Below are 19,143 nucleotides of genomic sequence, written 5' to 3' on the forward strand. Positions count from 1 at the left end.
CCCAACGAGGGAAACTGGTATCTTAGTCCTCATTTTAAGCACTAGGGCCAGACAACTCAACCGTGAGCATTCTAATACATAGGAAATGAGCAACGCATCCTTACATAGTGCTAGGCACTGTGGCAAGCTGCCTTAAATGCACTGTTTTAATTCTCCAAGTAATCATGGAAGGTAGCTGCAAAAATGTTTTTCAGCCTCAGCTTCTGATGAGGAAAACTTAAGCTGAGAGAAATAATTTGATATTGTTATTTTAATGTTAATGATTTGAAAGCAATATGAAACTTTTCCCTCTGTGGCTTTTTTAAGCATTGTTGGCTCTTCTGAGTGGAATGTGACCTCTGTAGTTTTTTTTTTTTTTTAGATTTATTTATTTATTTGAAAAGGCATATCAGATTTATAAGGAGGAGAGACAAAGATCTTTCATTCACTGGCTCACTCCCCAGTGGCCACAACAGCCAGAGCTGAGCTGAACTGAAGCCAGGAATCAGGAACTTTTTCAGGGTCTCCCACATTGGTGCAGAGTCCCAAGGACATAAGCCATCCTCTGTTACTTTTCCCAGGCCATAAGCAGAGAGCTGGATAGCAAGTGGAGCAGTCAGGACATAAACCAGCTCCCAAGTGGCATCCCGATGCTTGCAGGTAGAAGATAAATCCATGGAGCCACAGTACCAGCCCTTCCCTTTGCTTATTATAAGTAAAATGGTAGTGCATATTTGCAAATAAAACTTCTTCCAGATTTACATTACCTTTGTTTTTAATTTCAGAAAATCTGTTTTGGAGTTTTGCTTTTGTTTCCTCTTGCCTATTAAGACATTTCTGTCATATTGCTTCCTCTTCCTTCTCTTGGCCATCAGCCCTCAGTCCTTGCCTTATCAAGCTGCAGGGCCGTCATGGCCAAGGTCCTAGACGGGATGAAACAGCAGCCCTTGGCCTCCAGTTCTGGAGCATCAGGCTGAGGCCCCTCCTCCTGAGCACAGGGCTGCCTTCTCTGCCTTCTCATGGGGCAGAGAGGGAGTGCGCTCTGTGATGTCATGTGTAAGGACACTCACCTGGCAGGGCAGGGCCAACCTGTATTTCATTTTGGTTTATTGACTTCGTTCAAGTAGCCATATGGAGGTTGAGGTTTTCACCATAACGAAGTCTGTCAGTGCACAGTTAGTACCAGCTCTGTAATTTCTCTTTCATGTATTGTTAACATCTTTTTTTTTAAAGATTTATTTATTTTTATGGCAAAGTCACATACACAGAGAGGAGAGACAGAGAGGAAGATCTTCCGTCCGATGATTCACTCCCCAAGTGACCACAACAGCAATGCTGTGCCAATCCGAAGCCGAGAACCAGGAGCTCTTCCGGGTCTTCCAAGTGGGTGCAGGGTCCCAAGGCTTCAAGCCAACCTTGACTGCTTCCCAGGCCACAAGCAGGGAGCTGGATGGGAAGCAGGGCTGCTAGGATTAGAACCGGCGCCCATATGGGATGCCGGCGCGTTCAAGGCAAGGACTTTAGCTGCTAGGCCACGGCACTGGGTCCTACTGGTAACATCTTTTCAATGAATACATGTGCCCATGTATAAAAAATCCATTGATTTTGAAGTTAATGATTTATTTGGTCACCTCAGCTTCACAGGCAGTGGCAGTAGGATTCTCTGGGGGAAGTGGGAATTTAAGCCACTTCTTTTTTGCTTCTTAACTTCTTTCTTCCTTTTTGTTCTTCCTTCCTTCCTTCTTCCCTTTTTTTTTTAATATTTTAATCTTCATTCATTTTTATTAGATAGGCAGATTTTACAGAAAAGGAGACAAAGATCTTCCATCTGCTGGTTCACTCCCCAAGTATCCACAACAGCAAGAGTTGAGCCAATCCAAAGCCAGGAGCCAGGAGCTTCTCCTGGATCTCCCATGCAGGTACAAGGTCCCAAGGCTTTGGGTCTCCTCCACTACTTTTTTCTCAGGCCACAGGCAGGGAGCTGAAAGGGAAATGGAGCAGCTCAGATACAAACTGGTGTCCGTATGGGTGCCAGCACTTGGAGTGTTAGTAGAGCCATCACATTGCTTGCTCTTCCTTCTTTCCTACTTTTCTTTCTTTCCTTCTCTTTCTCTTTTCTTTCTTGTCTTTCTCTTTCTTCCCTTCCCTTCCCTTCCCCTTTCCCTTTCCTTTCTTTTTTTTTCTTTTTTTTTTTTAGTGCTAATTAAATACTTTATTGAATAAATACAATACCAAACAAAATGCATTCAAATCCTTTCCTTAAAAAAATCAGTTTTAAAGGCCTTTCTATTTAGGCTAATAACAAACACAATAAAGGCAGGTATGCTAGTTTAACATAATTGGCTGATTTTATACAGCACTTATATCTTTTAGTCCACAAGTATATTATTAAATGATACAGAACATCTAATACAACCATTTCTACATTGGAAAGTCAGTTACAGAGAGATGGAAAGATCTTTCATTGTATAAATTACTCCCCAGCCAAATAGAGAGCTAAGAGCTTCGTCCACCTCTTCCGTGTAAGTGATGAGGATTCAAATACCTGAACCATCTTCTGCTGAATCAGAAGTGGCGCGTCCTGGACTGGCCTCCCTGCTTGCCTGGGCACTGGCATTGCAGACAGTGATTTAATTTGCAATGCCATGATGTCCAGCTATCTTCTTCTTTCTTTTTTCTATGGTTTTTTTTAAATGATAAATTGTTTTATTTTTGATGATATTTACATAGTTAAGAAGGATGTATGCTTATGTGGACCACTGATAAAGGTTGGAAAGGTCAAAGAATGGAGGAAAGTGGATGGAACAATTACTTCAAAATTTTTTAAATTATTTAATTAATTTATTTATTTATTTTTTGCTTCCTGTATCTTTGGGAAGAGGGAGGAGAAGGGGAGAGGGCTGCTCCCTGCAGTGTAACCACATCAAAACCCAGAGACTGGAAATGACTACTTGATGTCATCCTAGGGTCCTGTAAGATGTATGCTTTTTAAAAAAATAAATATATGTATCTTTTAAAAAGAGTGACACAGAAATCTTCCATCTATTAGTTCATTTCCAAAATGTCTACAACAGCTAGAAGTAAGCCAGGCCAGAGTCAGGAGCCATGTTTTGCGTCTGAGTCTCCCACATGAGTAGCATGGACTTGAGGACTTGGGCTATCGTCCTCCACTTTCCCACGTGTGTTCCCAGAAGGCTGGGAACTGCAATGTGTGGTGCTGGCATCATGTGCCACCATGTTGACCCCATTTCTTGATTTCTTTGATCTTTTTTCCTATCCCAAATTTTAAATACTCTTAATTACTGTCAAGTTTTTATCTTTGGCTCTAATTTTTGCATATTTCTGCTGCTGCTTATATTTAACTTGCTTCTCTAACGGCCTATCTTTCAAAACTATTATTTTTCTGTTTGTCCTCATTTGTACTTCAGCTGTGTTGGTGATTCTCACTGTTAATCACCTAAAAGATAGTCCCTTTAAAGAATAGGTTCAACAATAAGATGCTGGACTCTATGTTTGGTATACGCTTGCAATGGGGAAATCTCAACTGAACTTGAGCTGTGGTTATGCAACAAGGTGGAGGAATCCACCATGGTGGGAGGGTTTGGGGAGGGGTGGGGAGAACCCAAGTATCTATGTAACTGTGTCACATAATACAATGTAATTACTGAAGTTAAATAATAAATAATTAAAAAAAAAAAAAAAAAAGAATCTGGAAAAAAAAAAAAAAAGAATAGGTTCAGAGGGCCCGGCGCCGTGGCCTAGCGGCTAAAGTCCTCGCCTTGAAAGCCCCGGGATCCCATATGGGCGCCGGTTCTAATCCTGGCAGCTCCACTTCCCATCCAGCTCCCTGCTTGTGGCCTGGGAAAGCAGGAGAGGACGGCCCAAAGCTTTGGGACCCTGCACCCGCTTGGGAGACCTGGAAGAGGTTCCTGGTTTCCGGCTTCGGATTGGCGCGCACCGGCCCGGCCCGTTGCGGCTCACTTGGGGAGTGAATCATCGGATGGAAGATCTTCCTCTCTGTCTCTCCTCCTCTCTGTATATCCGGCTTTCCAATAATAATAAAATCTTTAAAAAAAAAAAAAGAATAGGTTCAGCGTCCAGCATTGTGGGTGGTGTATCAGGTTAAGCTACCAACTGTGACACTTACATCGTATGAACACCAGTTCATATCCCAGCTGCTCTCTGCTAATTCACCTAGGAAAGGAGCAAAAGGGAGCCCAAGTATTTGGACCTCTGACCCCCATGTGGGAGACCTGCACATAGCTCCTGGCTCCTGGCTTCCGCCTGACCCTTGCAGCCATTTGGGGAGCAAACTAGCAGATGGAACATCTCTGTTTCCTCTCCCCTCCCCGCCACCCATCTTAAAAATAAATAATTTTTAAAAAAAGATTTCAACTGATTATTTCTCTTTTCACAGTTGTGACTGCAGGGAGATCCAGAAATTAAGTTAGAAATAGTTTAGTGTGACTAGCTATGAATTTTTAAAAGCATCTTTAAAGTGTTGGCTGGTGGGAGGGAACTTTTAGCCTATGGTTAAGATGCCTGTGCGCCACCTCAGAGTACCTGGGTTTGATTGGCAGCTCTAGCTCCACCTCCAGTTTCCTGCTGATGCAGATCCTGAGAGCAGCAGTGATGGCGTGGGTAACTGGATTCCTGCCTTCCATGTGGGAGACCTATTTTGAGTTCTTGCTCCCAGCTTCAGCTGACGGGTGAACCAGCAGATAGCTGAGTCTACTAAAACAGTTTTAGGAGGATCAGTGCTTTAAATTTTATGTTACTTGTAAGAGGGAGAGACAAGAAGAGATCTTTTATCCACTGGTACAAAATAGAGTCACCATCCATACATCCTAGATTGGAAAATGCATAGAATTTATTCATTAAAACTAGAATTATAATAATGTCTAAATAAAACAGTATCAGATTGATCACATGCCAGTGGATAAGTGTAAATTTAGTGTCAATTGTGATTGTTCCCTTTTCAATTTCTAGCAAGCCTTCATTTTTCATTTATCTTTGGTAGATAGTAACAATTTCATTTCTAAGCAGTGGTAATCATTATTTTCCTCTTACTGTTTCTGTAATATAATTGTCAGGTATTCTTATCATTAAATCCCCAGAGCTGATATATCAGAATCAAATTTTAGATTCTCAGTCTCAATTTCCTGCAGTCTGTTCAGTCTAATCTCATTCAGTTGCTGCCTTGACATCTTTTGTTCAGAGGCTAACGTAAACACCGCGTGTGTTTAGTCATATTTAGACCAGCATCCGGAGTAGCTTATGACTTTAATATGTTGTGTTTGCATAGACCGTCGCCAGGACCCAGGAAACGCCAGTCTCCTCAGTACAGCGAGCCCAAACCACATGGTAACCGGCCAAGTACAGCTGTCAGAATCCACCGTCCATCTGCACAGAATCTGCACAGTGACAAAGGGAAAGCTGTGCGTAGTCGTGAAAAGAAAGAACAGAACAAAGCAAGAGAGGAAAAGGTGACATAAATGTTACTGGTTTTCATAAGTGAGGTCTTTATAAACAACGATAATGTAGGCTGCACATATTTTTCCATCAGTTTGCAAGTGTTGTCACAAAACCTTCGCTGTAGTACACTTAGGGTGGGATTTTTCCCACTTATAATTCAACAGATATTTTTGGGTATTGTTTGTAACTCTATATTGTGATGTAATTTCAGATTGGCAGATAAGTCACAGGAATGGGATCAGGAATTTGCATATATTCTTTGCCTAGTTCTACTGTTTTTTTAAAGATTTATTTATTTTGATTGAAAAGTCAGATGCATAGAGAAGAGGAGAGACAGAGAGGAAGAGCTTCTGTCCATGGATTCACTCCCCAAGAGGCCACAAAGCTGGAGCTGAGCTGATCCGAAACCAGAAGGCAGGAACCTCTTCCAGTCTCCCATGCAGGAGCAGGGTCCCAAGGGTTTGGGCTGTCCCCAACTGCTTTCCCAGGCCACAAGCAGGGAGCTGGATGGGAAGCAGGGCCACCAGGATATAAACGGACACCCTTATGGGATCCCAGTGCATGCAAGGCAGGGACTTTAGGCCCTAGGCCACCGCGCCAGCCCCCCTAGTGGTTTTTAATCCCTTGTACTCCCCCCTTTCATTTCAACTGTGTATATTTCATTACACTTTTTATAATACCATTCTTTTTCTTTTTTTTTTAAATTATTTTTTAATAATCTTACTTAGTTAATTAGGGAACAAAGGGTCAAGGGCTACAGGGTGAAAGTGGGTAATACCATTGTTTCCACACCAATGTCGTTTTTCCCTGTATCTGGGGTGAGGGAAAAAAACAAAGGGAAAAGCCCCACCCAACCTCCCACTCATCCCAGATCCCCAACGGGAGGCGCGCTCTGAGGGTCCTGCTCATACAGTTTTGATAGTTCATCAGTTCTGGATTGCTGCCAATCTCTCAGTTCCACTCGCAATGAACCTTATTCAGAATCCACTGGCTGACAGTCTCTTCATGGTTGGGGTTCTAAGATCGGCAGTTCAGTTGGAGGGATCTCCAAAGAAACTTCATCTGAGATGATCCCAGGCCTGATTCTTGCGCGAGTTTGCTAGTATAGAGTCTGACACCATCTGTCACACCAATCAGCTTATGCACATGCTGGTGGTTGGGATTGCTGGGTTCGTTCTGTTTCCAGCCCTGTCTTCCTCGTGAACCAGCGGGTGTTGTAGTCCAGTTCGATCCTGCCCGCTTCATGCTCGGTCCTCACGCAAACCAGTGGGAGCTGCAGCCTAGTTGGGGCAACTCCCCATAACCCCCACCAGTTCTGCCCACTACCCTGGTTCCCATGCTTGCCAGTATCACCGCAGGCTTGTCAAGTCTGTCCCACATCCCGTTTAGCTCTCGCACATGTCGATGGGCATTGAAGCCCAGCTCAACCCAACCAACCTACTATCCAGCCCACACACCTACTGGCAGGTGCCCTTCTGTACAGCCACCCCTGCCCCTGTCCTGGTGTTCATGCTGTCCAATGAGAGTGGTAGCCCCGAGGGAGGTGCCCACTATTTCCCTTCTAGGCCACACTCACTCCCAGATTATGCACTCTCCAGGTAGTTCTGGCATTTGACTTGACAAAATTAGCTCCCAGTGCCAGCCTCTGCCAGCTAGTACTGTGGCTAGCCCAACCAACCCTCACCCACTCTAGTTTTTGCTTGCACCAGTTGGAACAGTCAGCCCACCGTGGCCCTTCCCTTATCTAGCCCACATGCGGCCCGCAGGTATAACAGCCCTGCCTATTCTGATCTGCCCCCATCCCGACTCACACTTTCCAATGGAAGTAGTTGTCCAGCAGGGGAGCCCAGGTTCCCGTGTCAGCTTTGCCTCCTCCCCGTGATTGTCACATGTGCTGGTTGGGTGCTGCAACCACATCTGGTATGGCTTATCTCACCTTGGCATTCCTTATTGTGTACTAGTATGTGTCGCAACCGAACCTCGGTCGACCCACACTCTGTTCTGGCGCTTGGACTCACCAGTGGGTGATGTGAACAGGTTTAGCCTGGTCTGCCCCCAATCCATGCCATGTGTATGCCAGTGGGATAATTTCCATAGCCTGTTCTGGGCTGTTTCCTATTGTGCTTCTTGCGCTTACCTGCAGGGACTGTGTCCTGCTAGAGGAGTTGCCCAGGCTCCTCCATCAGAAACTCTCCCATTGCCAGGTTTTGCGCATACCAGTGGGTCCACGAGCCAGCTCTGTTCAGTTCACTTCCTGTCCTAGCAGGAACAGTTGTGTTTCCTGACTGTTCTTCAACCCAATCTGGTTCTTATTGTTGGATGTTTCAACCCAGCCATGGCTCTTCCTTACCCCCATACAGCTTACACATGGTTCAGTAAGAGCTGAGACCTAGCCTAGTCTGTCATACATTTCCCCTGGTCCTGCAGAGCACCAGATGGTGTTGGAGTCTGGCCCGGCTTGGTGCTTCCATTCTCAGTCCACACTTGTGCCAAGTGGGATTACACTCGTATCCTGATCGGAATGCAGCCCCATTTACAGCCCATGTGCTCACTGGTGGGAAACTCAACCCAGCTAGAATATCCCCTTAGCTGCCCAACCGGGCCTATTCCCAGCCTTAGATCTTGTGAAGGCCAGTGGTTGCTCTGATTTAACTTGATAGAGCCCCTCACTTGTCCTGTCCCCTTAGATGCTGTGGGTTTGCATCCCCATCTTACACAGATCAGTAGATGCAAGGACCTACTTGGCATGACCTGTGCTCCAACCTGATTTCTGTTGTTTCTTGTGAGTTAAGGTTAGCTCAGCCCTGCCCATTCTGTCCCCTTCCAGTGGCAGCACGGCCCACCCCACATCCTGTTAAAGGATGCACTTTCAGGTGCTGCTGCCTTGACCTGCCCTGTTTTGGGTTCCTGCACCCGTGTGTGATGGCAGGTGGCATGGTCACATCTAGCTTAGTCCATCCCAACCCCAACTTGCGAGCTAACCAGGGGAACTTGTATTTCCACAGGGTTGGGCCCACACAACCCCATAGAGTCTACCCCCAGACCAGGTTCTCTCGCGTGCTGGATAGAGTCTTGACCCTGCCAAATGTGACTACTCCACCACTCCACCAAACAGTTGGGTAATGGTACCCATCACTGCCAAAGAGGCCCCCATCCATAGCATTGGTGTGGGCTGGTGTGTGACGATAAGTGATGTTCTAGGCTAACAGGCCATTTCTGTATTCCTAATTGGGCCGGTGTATCTGTCTAACCGAAATTGTCTCCTGGGTACTTCCCTCAAAACCACCAGGTTTCAGTCCCCACGCATGCCTAAAACTTCCATGACCCTGTCACTGGGAATCACCCAAGATTCATTACTCACCTATACTAAAATTGGACTTAGTCATGGGTGTCCCCAGGCAGCAAACATATCTTAAAAAACCACAGAGTTTGCCACCGGGCAGCCAGCAGGCAAAGCCTGGCACCACATGGTGCACTGGCCGCCCTGGGGGAGGCTGAGGACTCGTTCACTGCCTTGTGGCAGTGTCTTTGGCGTGAGCCCCCAGCATTGGGTCCGACCCAGCAGGGGCACCCCCCACAGCTGCCACACTGTGAGGAGCGGCACTTGCCCCCAAACCCAAGGCCCAAACCCCTCCCATTCTTTTTCTAAATTGAGTTAGTTGTACATGAAATTCTCCTTTACCTGTCAGTATTTCACTGTATACATCCTAAGTATTGGGACATTCTTTCATATAAACACAAAGTTCTCAAAAGTAGGAATTTCAAGTTGATGTATAATTGTTAACTAATCCTCGGATTAATGAAGTTTTGTCAATTGTTGCTGTCATTTGCAGGTCTCCCTATTATCACCCATGAACCTTATAGAAGGACAGCTTACATTCATTTGTCATATACCTTTAGGCTAGTTTAAATGTGAACATTTCCTCAGCATTTGTCTTTTCTGGTCTGCTATTTTTTTTAATTTTCTTTTTAACATTGTTTACATGTATTCTCTTAGCCTCATTGATTTTTTTTAAAAGATTTATTTTTATCGCTAACTTAGATATACAGAGAGGAGGAGAGACAGAGAGGAAGATCTTCCATCCAATGTTTCACTCCCCAAGTGACTGCAACCGCTGGTGCTGCGCCGATTTGAAGTCAGGAGCCAGGAGTTCTTCCGGGTCTCCCACGTGGGTACAGGATCCCAAGGCTTTGGGCTGTCCTCTGCTGCTTTCCCAGATCACAAGCAGGGAGCTGGATGGGAAGTGGAGCTGCCGGGATTAGAACTGGCACTCATTTGTGATCCCGACACAGGCAATGCAAGGACTTTAGCTACTAGGTTACCGTGCTGGTCCCAGTTAGTGGGTTTTTTGAGGTTAAAAAAAAAAAGCTTTATGTAGTTTGATAAAGTACTGAGAGGCATAAAAAGAAATGTAAGAAGGCATACCACCTAAGGAATAAATTAAGATTAAGAGCTTAAAATATGAGAAACCCCGGCCGCTGTGGTCACTAGTTGGGAAGCGTGGCTGCGGGATTAGAACCGGCACCCATACGAGACCCGGGTGCATTCAGGGTGGGGACTTTAGCTGCTAGGCACAGCGCTGGGCCCTGTCCCCTTGATTTTTAAGAAGTCTGCTTTCATTGGAATTGTTTTTCTCTATAAGTGAGACATTGGTTTTCCATAGCTGCCTTTGTCTTTGCTCTTCAGAGGCTTAAGTATAATGTTTTGCCATCTCCTTTTTGGTTCTGAAGCTTTCTGCTTTCATTTACCTCAAGAATATTCATCATCACTTATTGAAGCATTTAAAGCCTCAAAACTGTGAAAACTCCACAATCTCTGTCTTCTTGGTCTTGACATTAAAATGGTTTTTTAATATTAATTTTTATTTATTTTTATTTGAATGTTTGATTTGCAGAGAAAAGGAGAGACAGACTCCCCAAATGGCTGCAAGGGCCAGAGCTGAGCCTATTCAAAGCCAGGAGCCAGGAGTTTCTTCCCACATGGGTACAGGGGTCCAGGAACTTGAGACATCCCCTGCTGCTTTCCCTACTAGGTTGTACGCAGGGAGCTGGAAGGGAAGTGGAGCAACCATGACACAGACCAGCACCCATATGGGATGCCGCGGCTGTCGGCACACGATAAGCCTGCTCTACCACAGCACCACCCCTTCGACATCTTCTTAGTCTTTTTTTCATTTACTTTGGGGTCTTAGTTTAGAGTTTGTGCTTTTCTATTGCAACCTAGATGTTTTCACACTTTGAGACTCTGATGTTCTGTTTAGCAAACTTGTAGCACTTCTTTGACAGGGAAAGTAGGGGCATTGCTATTGGCAGGTGGAGGGAGAAATCTAGGTTTTGACATCTGGGTAGGGACAAGTCTTTGCTGCCAGGCTTGGTGGAAGTTCTCCCTATGTCTCCAGTCTGGTGGGGTGATCTCTTCCGATTTTCTTCAGGTCTCTGACACCTTACCGTGCCTCAGTGACTCCTGGGTCGGGGTTTGTGTACAGGTGGAAGTCCAGGTTCCCTCAGCGGTTTCTCCTGCCTGGTGGTATGGAAGAATTTTAAGTTCGAGCTCTCTGCTTGGTCTGCAGCACAACCACTTTGGGGACTGATGTCTTTCATTACCAGTTCACAAAGGTGCAAGTGCAGATTCCCTACTTTGCCCTTCCAACAAAGGCCACAGCTGCTTTGTGGTGCTTGACCGGAGTAAAGTGTTACTGTCTGAAGGTTCTCTCTTGCTGGGCTTCCTTTGTTTCACCCGGCCCTTTGGCTGTAGAACACAAGCTAGTTTGAATGGGTGCTTTTTTTCTTTGCCCGTATTGGTGTTTCCACGTTGTCGCTTCTTCTACCCAAGCCTCTATATGTGAAAGAAAAAGAATACCCTGGGAATATGCACCATGGCTGAGTTCCCTGGTGGCTCTGCTGCCTTCTCTACACCTTTTGGAATCTTTTCCTGTTTCTTTTATACTTATTGGTCAGGCATTTAGTTCTATTTCCATGGAAGGAATAGTGAAAAGTGCAGCTACTCCGTTTTCCTGCAAGTGAAAGCCTAGCTAGTGTTTTTAATTTTCTCTTTTGAGGAAGTGAATTTTATGTTTATGATTAAGCACAGTGATTTATCCTCTTGTTCATTAGCCCATCTGCAGCTTTATTTTGAAGCAGAGAAGGGAGCTTAGGTGTGGTTGGTGGAGAACTGACAGCCCCTGCTGTGTGCTGGCAGCAATGAGGAACAGAGACAAGGCTGCCTCTGATGGTCAGCAATGTACAGTATAAGCCAAGGAGGACACAGCAGAAGGCACTTGGAGTTCTCTTTCTTTTTCTCCCTTAGAACACAGTGTTAAGGAAATGTGGGCAAAGCAAAATAAGCCTAAGCCATTTTGCTGTGAACGGTCAAAGCTGTGAAATTTCAAATATTGATTGCTTTAATAGGATTCTATTGAATTAGCTCAATGAGTATAATGTACTTTTAGGACACATGTATGTAGAAAAAAAGAATAGCTAAAAAGAATCTAAACTTCTGCATGCACAGACCTCCACCCGTTTTTATTTATCTGAAAGACAGGGTTAGAGAGAGGTCTTCCATTCGCTAGTTCACTCTCCATTTGGTCACAATGGTCAAAGCTGAGCTGATCTGAAGCCAGGAACCTTATCTGAGTCTCCCACTTGGATGCAGGGTCCCAAGGCTTTAGGCCATCCTCAGTTACTTTCCCAAGCCATACGCAGGGAGCTGGATGGGATTAGAGCACTTGGGATGCTGACTAAAGCTCATGGGACACTGGTGTTACAGCACGAGAATTAGTTGCTGCACCACCTTGCCAGCCAAACCTCTGTTTTTTTTTTTTTAAGGCAGAGTTGTGGGGAGTAGGGTGGAGACATAGAAATCCTCTGCTGGCCCACTCCCCAGATGACTGTAAGTGTGGCGCTGGGTTGGCCTGAAGTCAGGAACTGCTTCCAGGTCATTCATATGAATGTAGAGTCCGTCCTCCACTGCTTTCCCAGGCACACTGCAGGAAGTTGAATGAGAAGTGGAGCAGCCAGAACTCAAAGTGGCACCCACATGGGGTAGCGTCATTGGCTGCTATGCCATAATGGCCGCCCCATTACCATATCTGTCATTGCAGAAACTGACAAATGCCCAGATTCACAACAGTTGGCCATTACTGAAAGGAAATAGTAGTCTTTCCCCCAACCCCCACTTCCTTAGATAGTGGTATTTATTTATGTATTTATTTATTTATTTATTTATTTATTTATTTTGGAAAAGGAAATTTGCAGAGAGAAGGAGAGACAGAGAGGAAGATTTTACATACACTGGCTCACTCCCAAGTAGCTGCAACAGCTGGAGCTGAGCCCTGAGCTAATCAGAAGCCAGGAGATTCCTCTGGTTTTCCTATGCAGGTGCAGGGTCCCAAGGCTTCAGGCCACCATCAACTGCTTTCCCAGGCCACAAGAAAGGGAGCTGGAAGGGAAGTGCAGCACCTGGGATACAAACTGGCGCCCATATAAGATCCTGGCACATTCACGGCAAGGACTTTAGCCGCTAGGCTACCACACGGTTCTGATAATAGTCTTAATTTAGGAGCTATGAATTATTTCTAGCAGATAACTTGCTTACACAGTGCTCAACGGCTTGAGGCTATGTTTCTCTCAAAAAATTGAACTTTCCCACAGTGCCTTGTGAATTTGCCATGATGCCCTGGGTACTTCAGTAAAGTGTGGAATCTGGCCCCAGTGACCCTCATCATGCAACCTGAGAGGAGTCCCACCTCAGGCCTAAGCTGTCTCTTCAGGAGGATTAGATGAACAATTAAAGGACTGATGTTAGTAGCATTCACTGTCTCAATATAAATTTTGTGATGCCAGCCAGTTCATATGCATGGTTATTTTTGTTACTTTCCTTTAATGCAGTAATCATATATATATTTTTAAATATTTATTGTATTTTCACTAGAAAATCAGATATATAGAGGAGAAGAGACAGAAAGATCTTCCGTCCGATGGTTCACTCCCCAAGCGACTGCAGTGGCCAGTACTGAGCCAATCCGAAGCCGGGAACCTGGAGCCTCTTCTGGGTCTCCCATGCGGGTGCAGGGTCCCAAGGCTTCAGGCTGTCCTTGACTACTTTCCCAGGCCACAAGCAGGGAGCTGGATGGGAAACAGGGTCGCTGGGACTAGAGCCGGTGTCCACATGGAATCCCGGCATACGAGGTGAGGACTCTAGCCGGCAGGCTACCATATTTTGATAAAAGTGAAAATTGAATGTGAAACTCTGTTGATGGAAGATGATCTAGGGTCTTTGATATTATTCTCATCATTTGTATTGTATTAATTTTCCAAAGAATATCAGTTGAATCCAATTTTTGCTTCCCTCTTACAGGCAAAAAATATAATTTTGAGTCAGTCCTAATTTTTTTTTCCTATATAGAACAAATCACCTGCAGCAGTTACAGAGCCAGAGACAAGTAGATTTGATAGTACCGGATACGACAAGGACTTAGTGGAAGCTCTGGAACGAGACATCATTTCTCAGAATCCCAATGTCCGATGGTAAGTCGCGTTGCAGCAGGCAGTGCCGACGGTGCCCTTGGGGACTGAACGCAGAGCGGATGTCAGCCTTCCCTGGGCTCTCTGCAGGCTGAGAGTGGACGCAGCAGAGCAGGACAGAAAGCCAGAAAGTGCATTTGCTTCTACCGGCACCAATTCCTTTGTCTTGATTTTTTTTTTTTTAGTATATAAATTATCCACAAAAAGAGATGAAGATTTTGGAGATTTCATTGTTTTTGATATTTTTGAGATATGCTTACAGTGGTGAGGCAATGATTTTAATGCATGGCTGTTCCATGTTATTGGTAGTAGCCTCAAGATATTTTTATTTTCTATTAGAGCAGCTGGTTTTTTATTAATATTTCTAATCACAGATGTGTACTTTAATCATGCAGTAGGAGACATTGATTTAGGGGACAAAAGATTTTTGGATTATCACAGTAACTTTTCCACATTGTTACATATGTTCTATTAACATGTTTTTTATATGAACCTTAGTGAGAATTAGGCATAGTTTTGGGTAATACTTGATTGTTTTTGATTTTTGGTATGTGATATTTAAACCATGAAAAACCTTTGCATTCGCCCCAGGGAGCAGCAGTCGAGGAGTTCTGGTGCTTATGAATGACCTCAGTGCAGTCGCTAGGCTCCTGTTCAGCCTCGCTCTCTGCTGCCCAATAGAGTCAGGGCAGAGCAGCAATGTTACTGTCTGTCTCTGCTGTATGCTTTATTTATTTGTTTTTAAAAAAGCTGATTGTTTCGAAGTTAGGGATTTTATGGAGTGAGAACCACAAGAGCAGTCATTTCAACCGAGATGGCATGCTAACACTTGATGGCGGGCCTACAGATCTGTATTCTCATGAGCCAAGCTGAAAAGCTGATACTGCCCCACGCTGAAGTTGTAGATTGTACTCTAGATGCACTGGTTGACAGGGAGGCCTTTCCACTGTGCTTGGCAGCAGTGCCTGGAGAGCGGCCGAGCACTGTGTCTCAGTGGTTCTCCAAGGCTCTGTGTAGTTAAATATAGAACCAAAGGGATTGCTCATCAAGGGTCCTCTCTTTCAGGGATGATATTGCTGACTTAGTAGAAGCTAAGAAGTTGCTGAAGGAAGCTGTGGTGTTACCAATGTGGATGCCAGAGTTTTTTAAAGGCATTAGGAGACCATGGAAGGTAAGTTTACAATGGCTGCGTCATCAGAGCAGATTGCACCACATTGATAGACCCCATATTAACCTGTGTTGGGGAAAGTGTAGGGAAAAAAATGGAGCAGTTAAACTTTTCAATTAAAAGGTAAGTAAAAACTATTGCAAGTTTCCCAGAAGAAGAAAAAGATGCAGTCTGATCTCAGGAGGTGGACTACATAACAGATTTGAATAATCATGCATTTGTAGATAGGCCTCCTCATCTAATGCAAAAATACTCCATTTTATGCAGCCTGTCACATGACTTACCATCTTAAGAAATTTATGCAAAGTGTATACATTTAATGAGTACTTTTTTTATAAAGATTTATTTACTTTTATTGGCAAGGCAGATGTACAGAGAGGAGGGGAGACAGAGAATAAGATCTTCCATCTGATGGTTCACTCCCCAAGTGACCACAATGGGTGAAGCTGAGCCAATCCGAAGCCAGGAGCCAGGAACTCTTCCAGGTCTCCCACACAGGTGCAGGGTCCCAAGGCTTTTGGCCGTCCTCAACTGCTTTCCCAAGCCACATGCAGGGAGCTGGATGGGAAGCAGGGCCGCCAGGATTAGAACTGGCGCTCATATGGGATCCCGGCACGTGCAAGGCAAGGACTTTAACAGATAAAAGTGAAAATTGAATGTGAAACTCTGTTGATGAAAGATGACCTAGGGTCTTTGATGTTATTCTCATCATTTGTATTGTATTAATTTTCCAAAGAATATCAGTTGAATCCACCGGGCCCTATTGAGTACTTTTTAAAGTCATGGGCTGATCTGAAGGAGACTCAAAAATGTTTCTTGGTGGCCCGGCATGGTAGCCTAGTGGCTGAAGTCCTCACCTTGCACTCCCAGGATCCCATATGGATGCTGGTTTGTGTCCCAAAGCTGCTCCACTTCCTGTCCAGCTCCCTGCTTATGACCTGGGAGAACAGTCGGGGATGGCCCAGTGCCTTGGGACCACACGCCTGCGTGGGAAACCGGGAAGAGGCTCCTGGCTCTGGATCGGCTCGGCTCCGGCCATTGCAGTCACTTGGGGAGTGAACCAGCAGACGGAAGATCTTTCTTGCTGTCTCTGCTTCTCTCTATTTATGTCTGCCTTTCCTATAAAAATAAATCTTTAAAAAAGAAAAAATGTTTCTTGGGTTTAAAAAATGTGCTAATGGGTAATCCTGCACAAACTGATATTTTAAAAATACTTTAAAGGCTAAACGATATGTAATTAGACATACTTTGTGTAAACTATTTCAGATAAATAGCTAATTTGAGCAGAAAGTTTTGCAGATGCCGGTGGTGCCTGTCTTAGAGCATCAGTATTATTAACTACTTTTTCTCATCTCTGATTCCCAAATTTTTAACAACGTGGTTGTCTTCCTTTTGTAATGGAAAAAATGAATTTGAGTTAAAATACTTTTCTACTTACCTGTTTGTCCTTTATTTATGTTAATACTGTATAATGAATCATTTCCTTACGGTATTGTGTTCCCAATAGGGAGTACTGATGGTTGGGCCGCCTGGCACAGGGAAGACCCTCCTTGCTAAAGCAGTAGCTACAGAATGCAAGACAACGTTCTTCAATGTCTCTTCATCAACTCTGACGTCCAAATACCGAGGCGAGTCAGAGAAGCTTGTCCGTCTGCTGTTTGAAATGGTGAGTGGCAGAGGTGGCTCTCGGTCCTCAAGGCAGCCTGCCTGCCTGCCTCCTGACAGGCACGAGTGACTCAAGTTTCTTTCTCCTTTGCTCAATAAGTACATGGATACCTGCTGATTTATCGAATTATTTTTGTTTCCTTATGTTCATAATAATTATGAAATTGTCAAGTTTTAAAATCACCAGGCTTATTTGCTACATTGTGGCAAGTATTTTAACAATGCTGCCAAAATGTGGGTCATGAGGACTTGTTGGAGTTGAAACACCTCTGATCTATTAACTATACCAAAAATTTAGTGATCCAGTCATTAGATTAAGTTCTTTACTTTTTTCTAATTCCTCAACTTTTAGTAAAAATATTTTAAAAAATTAATTCAATACATTCTGTTGTACTTCAGCAATTATAAAATCTTCCTTCTAAGAAATAGAGTAGTCGTAGGGCTGGCATGGTACGATAGCAAGCTAATCTTCCGTTTACAAGTGCCAGGATCCCATAAGGGTTCTTGTTTGTATACCAGCTTCCCAGCTGCTCCTCTTCCCACGCAGCCCGCTGTGTGTGTCCTGGGAAAGCAGTGGAGGGGTAGCCTAAGGCCTTGGACCCTGCACCTATGTGGAAGACCGCTCAGCTGAGCTCTGCTCACTGTGGCTGTTGGAGAGGGAACCAGCAGATGGAAAAACTATCTGTGAAAATCTACGAAAACTTACAGTTACGTGTACTAGGGCAGAGTTATACTATTACACAGATACTGACCAAGTTGTGCATTCTTAACAATAGCAAACTATACTTAGATGACGTGGACCCAGTATAGTAGCATGGTGGCTAAAGTCCTCGCCTTGCACACACTGGGATCCCATGTGGGCGCCAGCTCTAGTCCCAGTGCCCCCACTTCCCATCCAGCTCCTGCTTGCGGTCTGAGAAAGCAGTCAAGGACGGCCAAAAGCCTTGGGACCCTGCACCCATGTGGGAGACCTAGCGGAAGTTCCTGGCTCCTGATTTTGGAGCACCAAAATTTTGACTGGCAGCACCAGTCATTGCGGCCGCTTGGGGAATAAATCAACAGACGCAAGATCGTCCTCTGTCTCCTTCTCTCTGTATATCTTCCTTTCCAATAAAAATAAATAAATCTTTAAAAACAACTAACTTTCAGAATTTCAGATTATTCAGTTTTTGAAAAAGTTCTTCCTGTTTAATTCCCATTTTCTTTTGAATTCTGCAATTCTTAGCCACAATGCGAATTTTAAGTTTCTTCGTAGCTTTTTTTCTTGCTTTTTTTTTTTGAGAGAGATTTATTTATTTTTATTGGAAAGGCAGATATACAGAGAGGAGGAGAGACAGAGAGGAAGATCTTCAGTCCAATGGTTCACTCCTCAAGCGGCCGCAACAGCTGGAGTTGAGCCAATCCAAAGCCAGGAGCCAGGAACCTCTTCCAGTTTGCCATGTGGGTGCAGGGTCCCAAGGCTTTGGACTGTCCTCGACAGCCTTCCAGGCCACAAGCAGGGAGCTGGAAGGGGAGTAGAGCCGCTAGGATTAGAACCAGCACCCATATGGGATCCCAGCGCATTGAAGGCAAGGACTTGAGCCACTATGCTATTGCACCGGGCCCAATATCTTCTTAATAGTCCATCTGTTAGATTCCTTTGAGAAGATATTTTGTCCATTGCTTAAATAAAATTATATTACTAATATTCCAAAATGATGTCCTTTTAAAAAAATAGCCAAAGAGAGTGAATAGTTAAATGTGCATTTGTTAGTCAAGTGACCTGATCAAATCCCTTCTGAGTTACTTTGCTGACTGGTTACCTAGAGGCAGCTTGCTTCTTCTCCCCATCCTCAGATACTTTGTCTGCAAGACCTGCTGGCGTGTGCAGAGGCTGAACAAGCAAGTGTGTGTGCATGGCTTGATACAAAGCTGTTGGTAAATGTTCTAAAGTAGAATTTAATTTTATTTTTACTCTTCAAAGATTTATTTTAATTTTTTGATAGAAAGGCAGATATACAGAGAGGAGGAGATACAGAGAAAAAGATCTTCTGTCTGCTGATTCAACCCCTAAGTAGCTACAAAATGGCCACAACAGCCAGGGCTGAACCCATCCGAAGACAGGAGCCAGGAACTTCTTTCCAGGTCTCCCATGCGGGTGCAGGGTCCCAAAGGTTTGGGCCGTCCTCAACTGCTTTCCCAGGCCACAAGCAGGGAGCTGGATGGGAAGTGGAGCTGCCAGGACATGAACCAGTGCCCATGTGGGATCCTGATGGATGCAAGTCAAGGATTTAGCCTCTAGGCTGTAGTGCTAGGCCCCTAAAGTAGAATTTTATATTTAAGAGTATTATTTT

The 19,143-nt window shown here is 44.6% G+C and overlaps 1 protein-coding gene across 4 annotated transcripts in view; it reads left to right on the plus strand.

The window, feature by feature from the left end:
• The window catches only part of KATNA1 (katanin catalytic subunit A1), a 42,400-nt gene that overhangs the window by 15,895 nt on the left and 7,362 nt on the right, over window positions 1-19,143 (plus strand). For all 4 annotated transcript variants that reach the window (XM_058665387.1, XM_058665458.1, XM_058665509.1 and 1 more), the window contains 4 exons: window positions 5,285-5,465; window positions 13,859-13,980; window positions 15,043-15,148; window positions 16,653-16,811. In XM_058665387.1, the coding sequence (XP_058521370.1) occupies window positions 5,285-5,465; window positions 13,859-13,980; window positions 15,043-15,148; window positions 16,653-16,811 (568 nt within the window). The remainder of the gene's footprint in view (window positions 1-5,284; window positions 5,466-13,858; window positions 13,981-15,042; window positions 15,149-16,652; window positions 16,812-19,143) is intronic.

Source organism: Ochotona princeps, chromosome 1, assembly GCF_030435755.1.
Source record: "Ochotona princeps isolate mOchPri1 chromosome 1, mOchPri1.hap1, whole genome shotgun sequence".
Taxonomy (NCBI): domain Eukaryota; kingdom Metazoa; phylum Chordata; class Mammalia; order Lagomorpha; family Ochotonidae; genus Ochotona; species Ochotona princeps.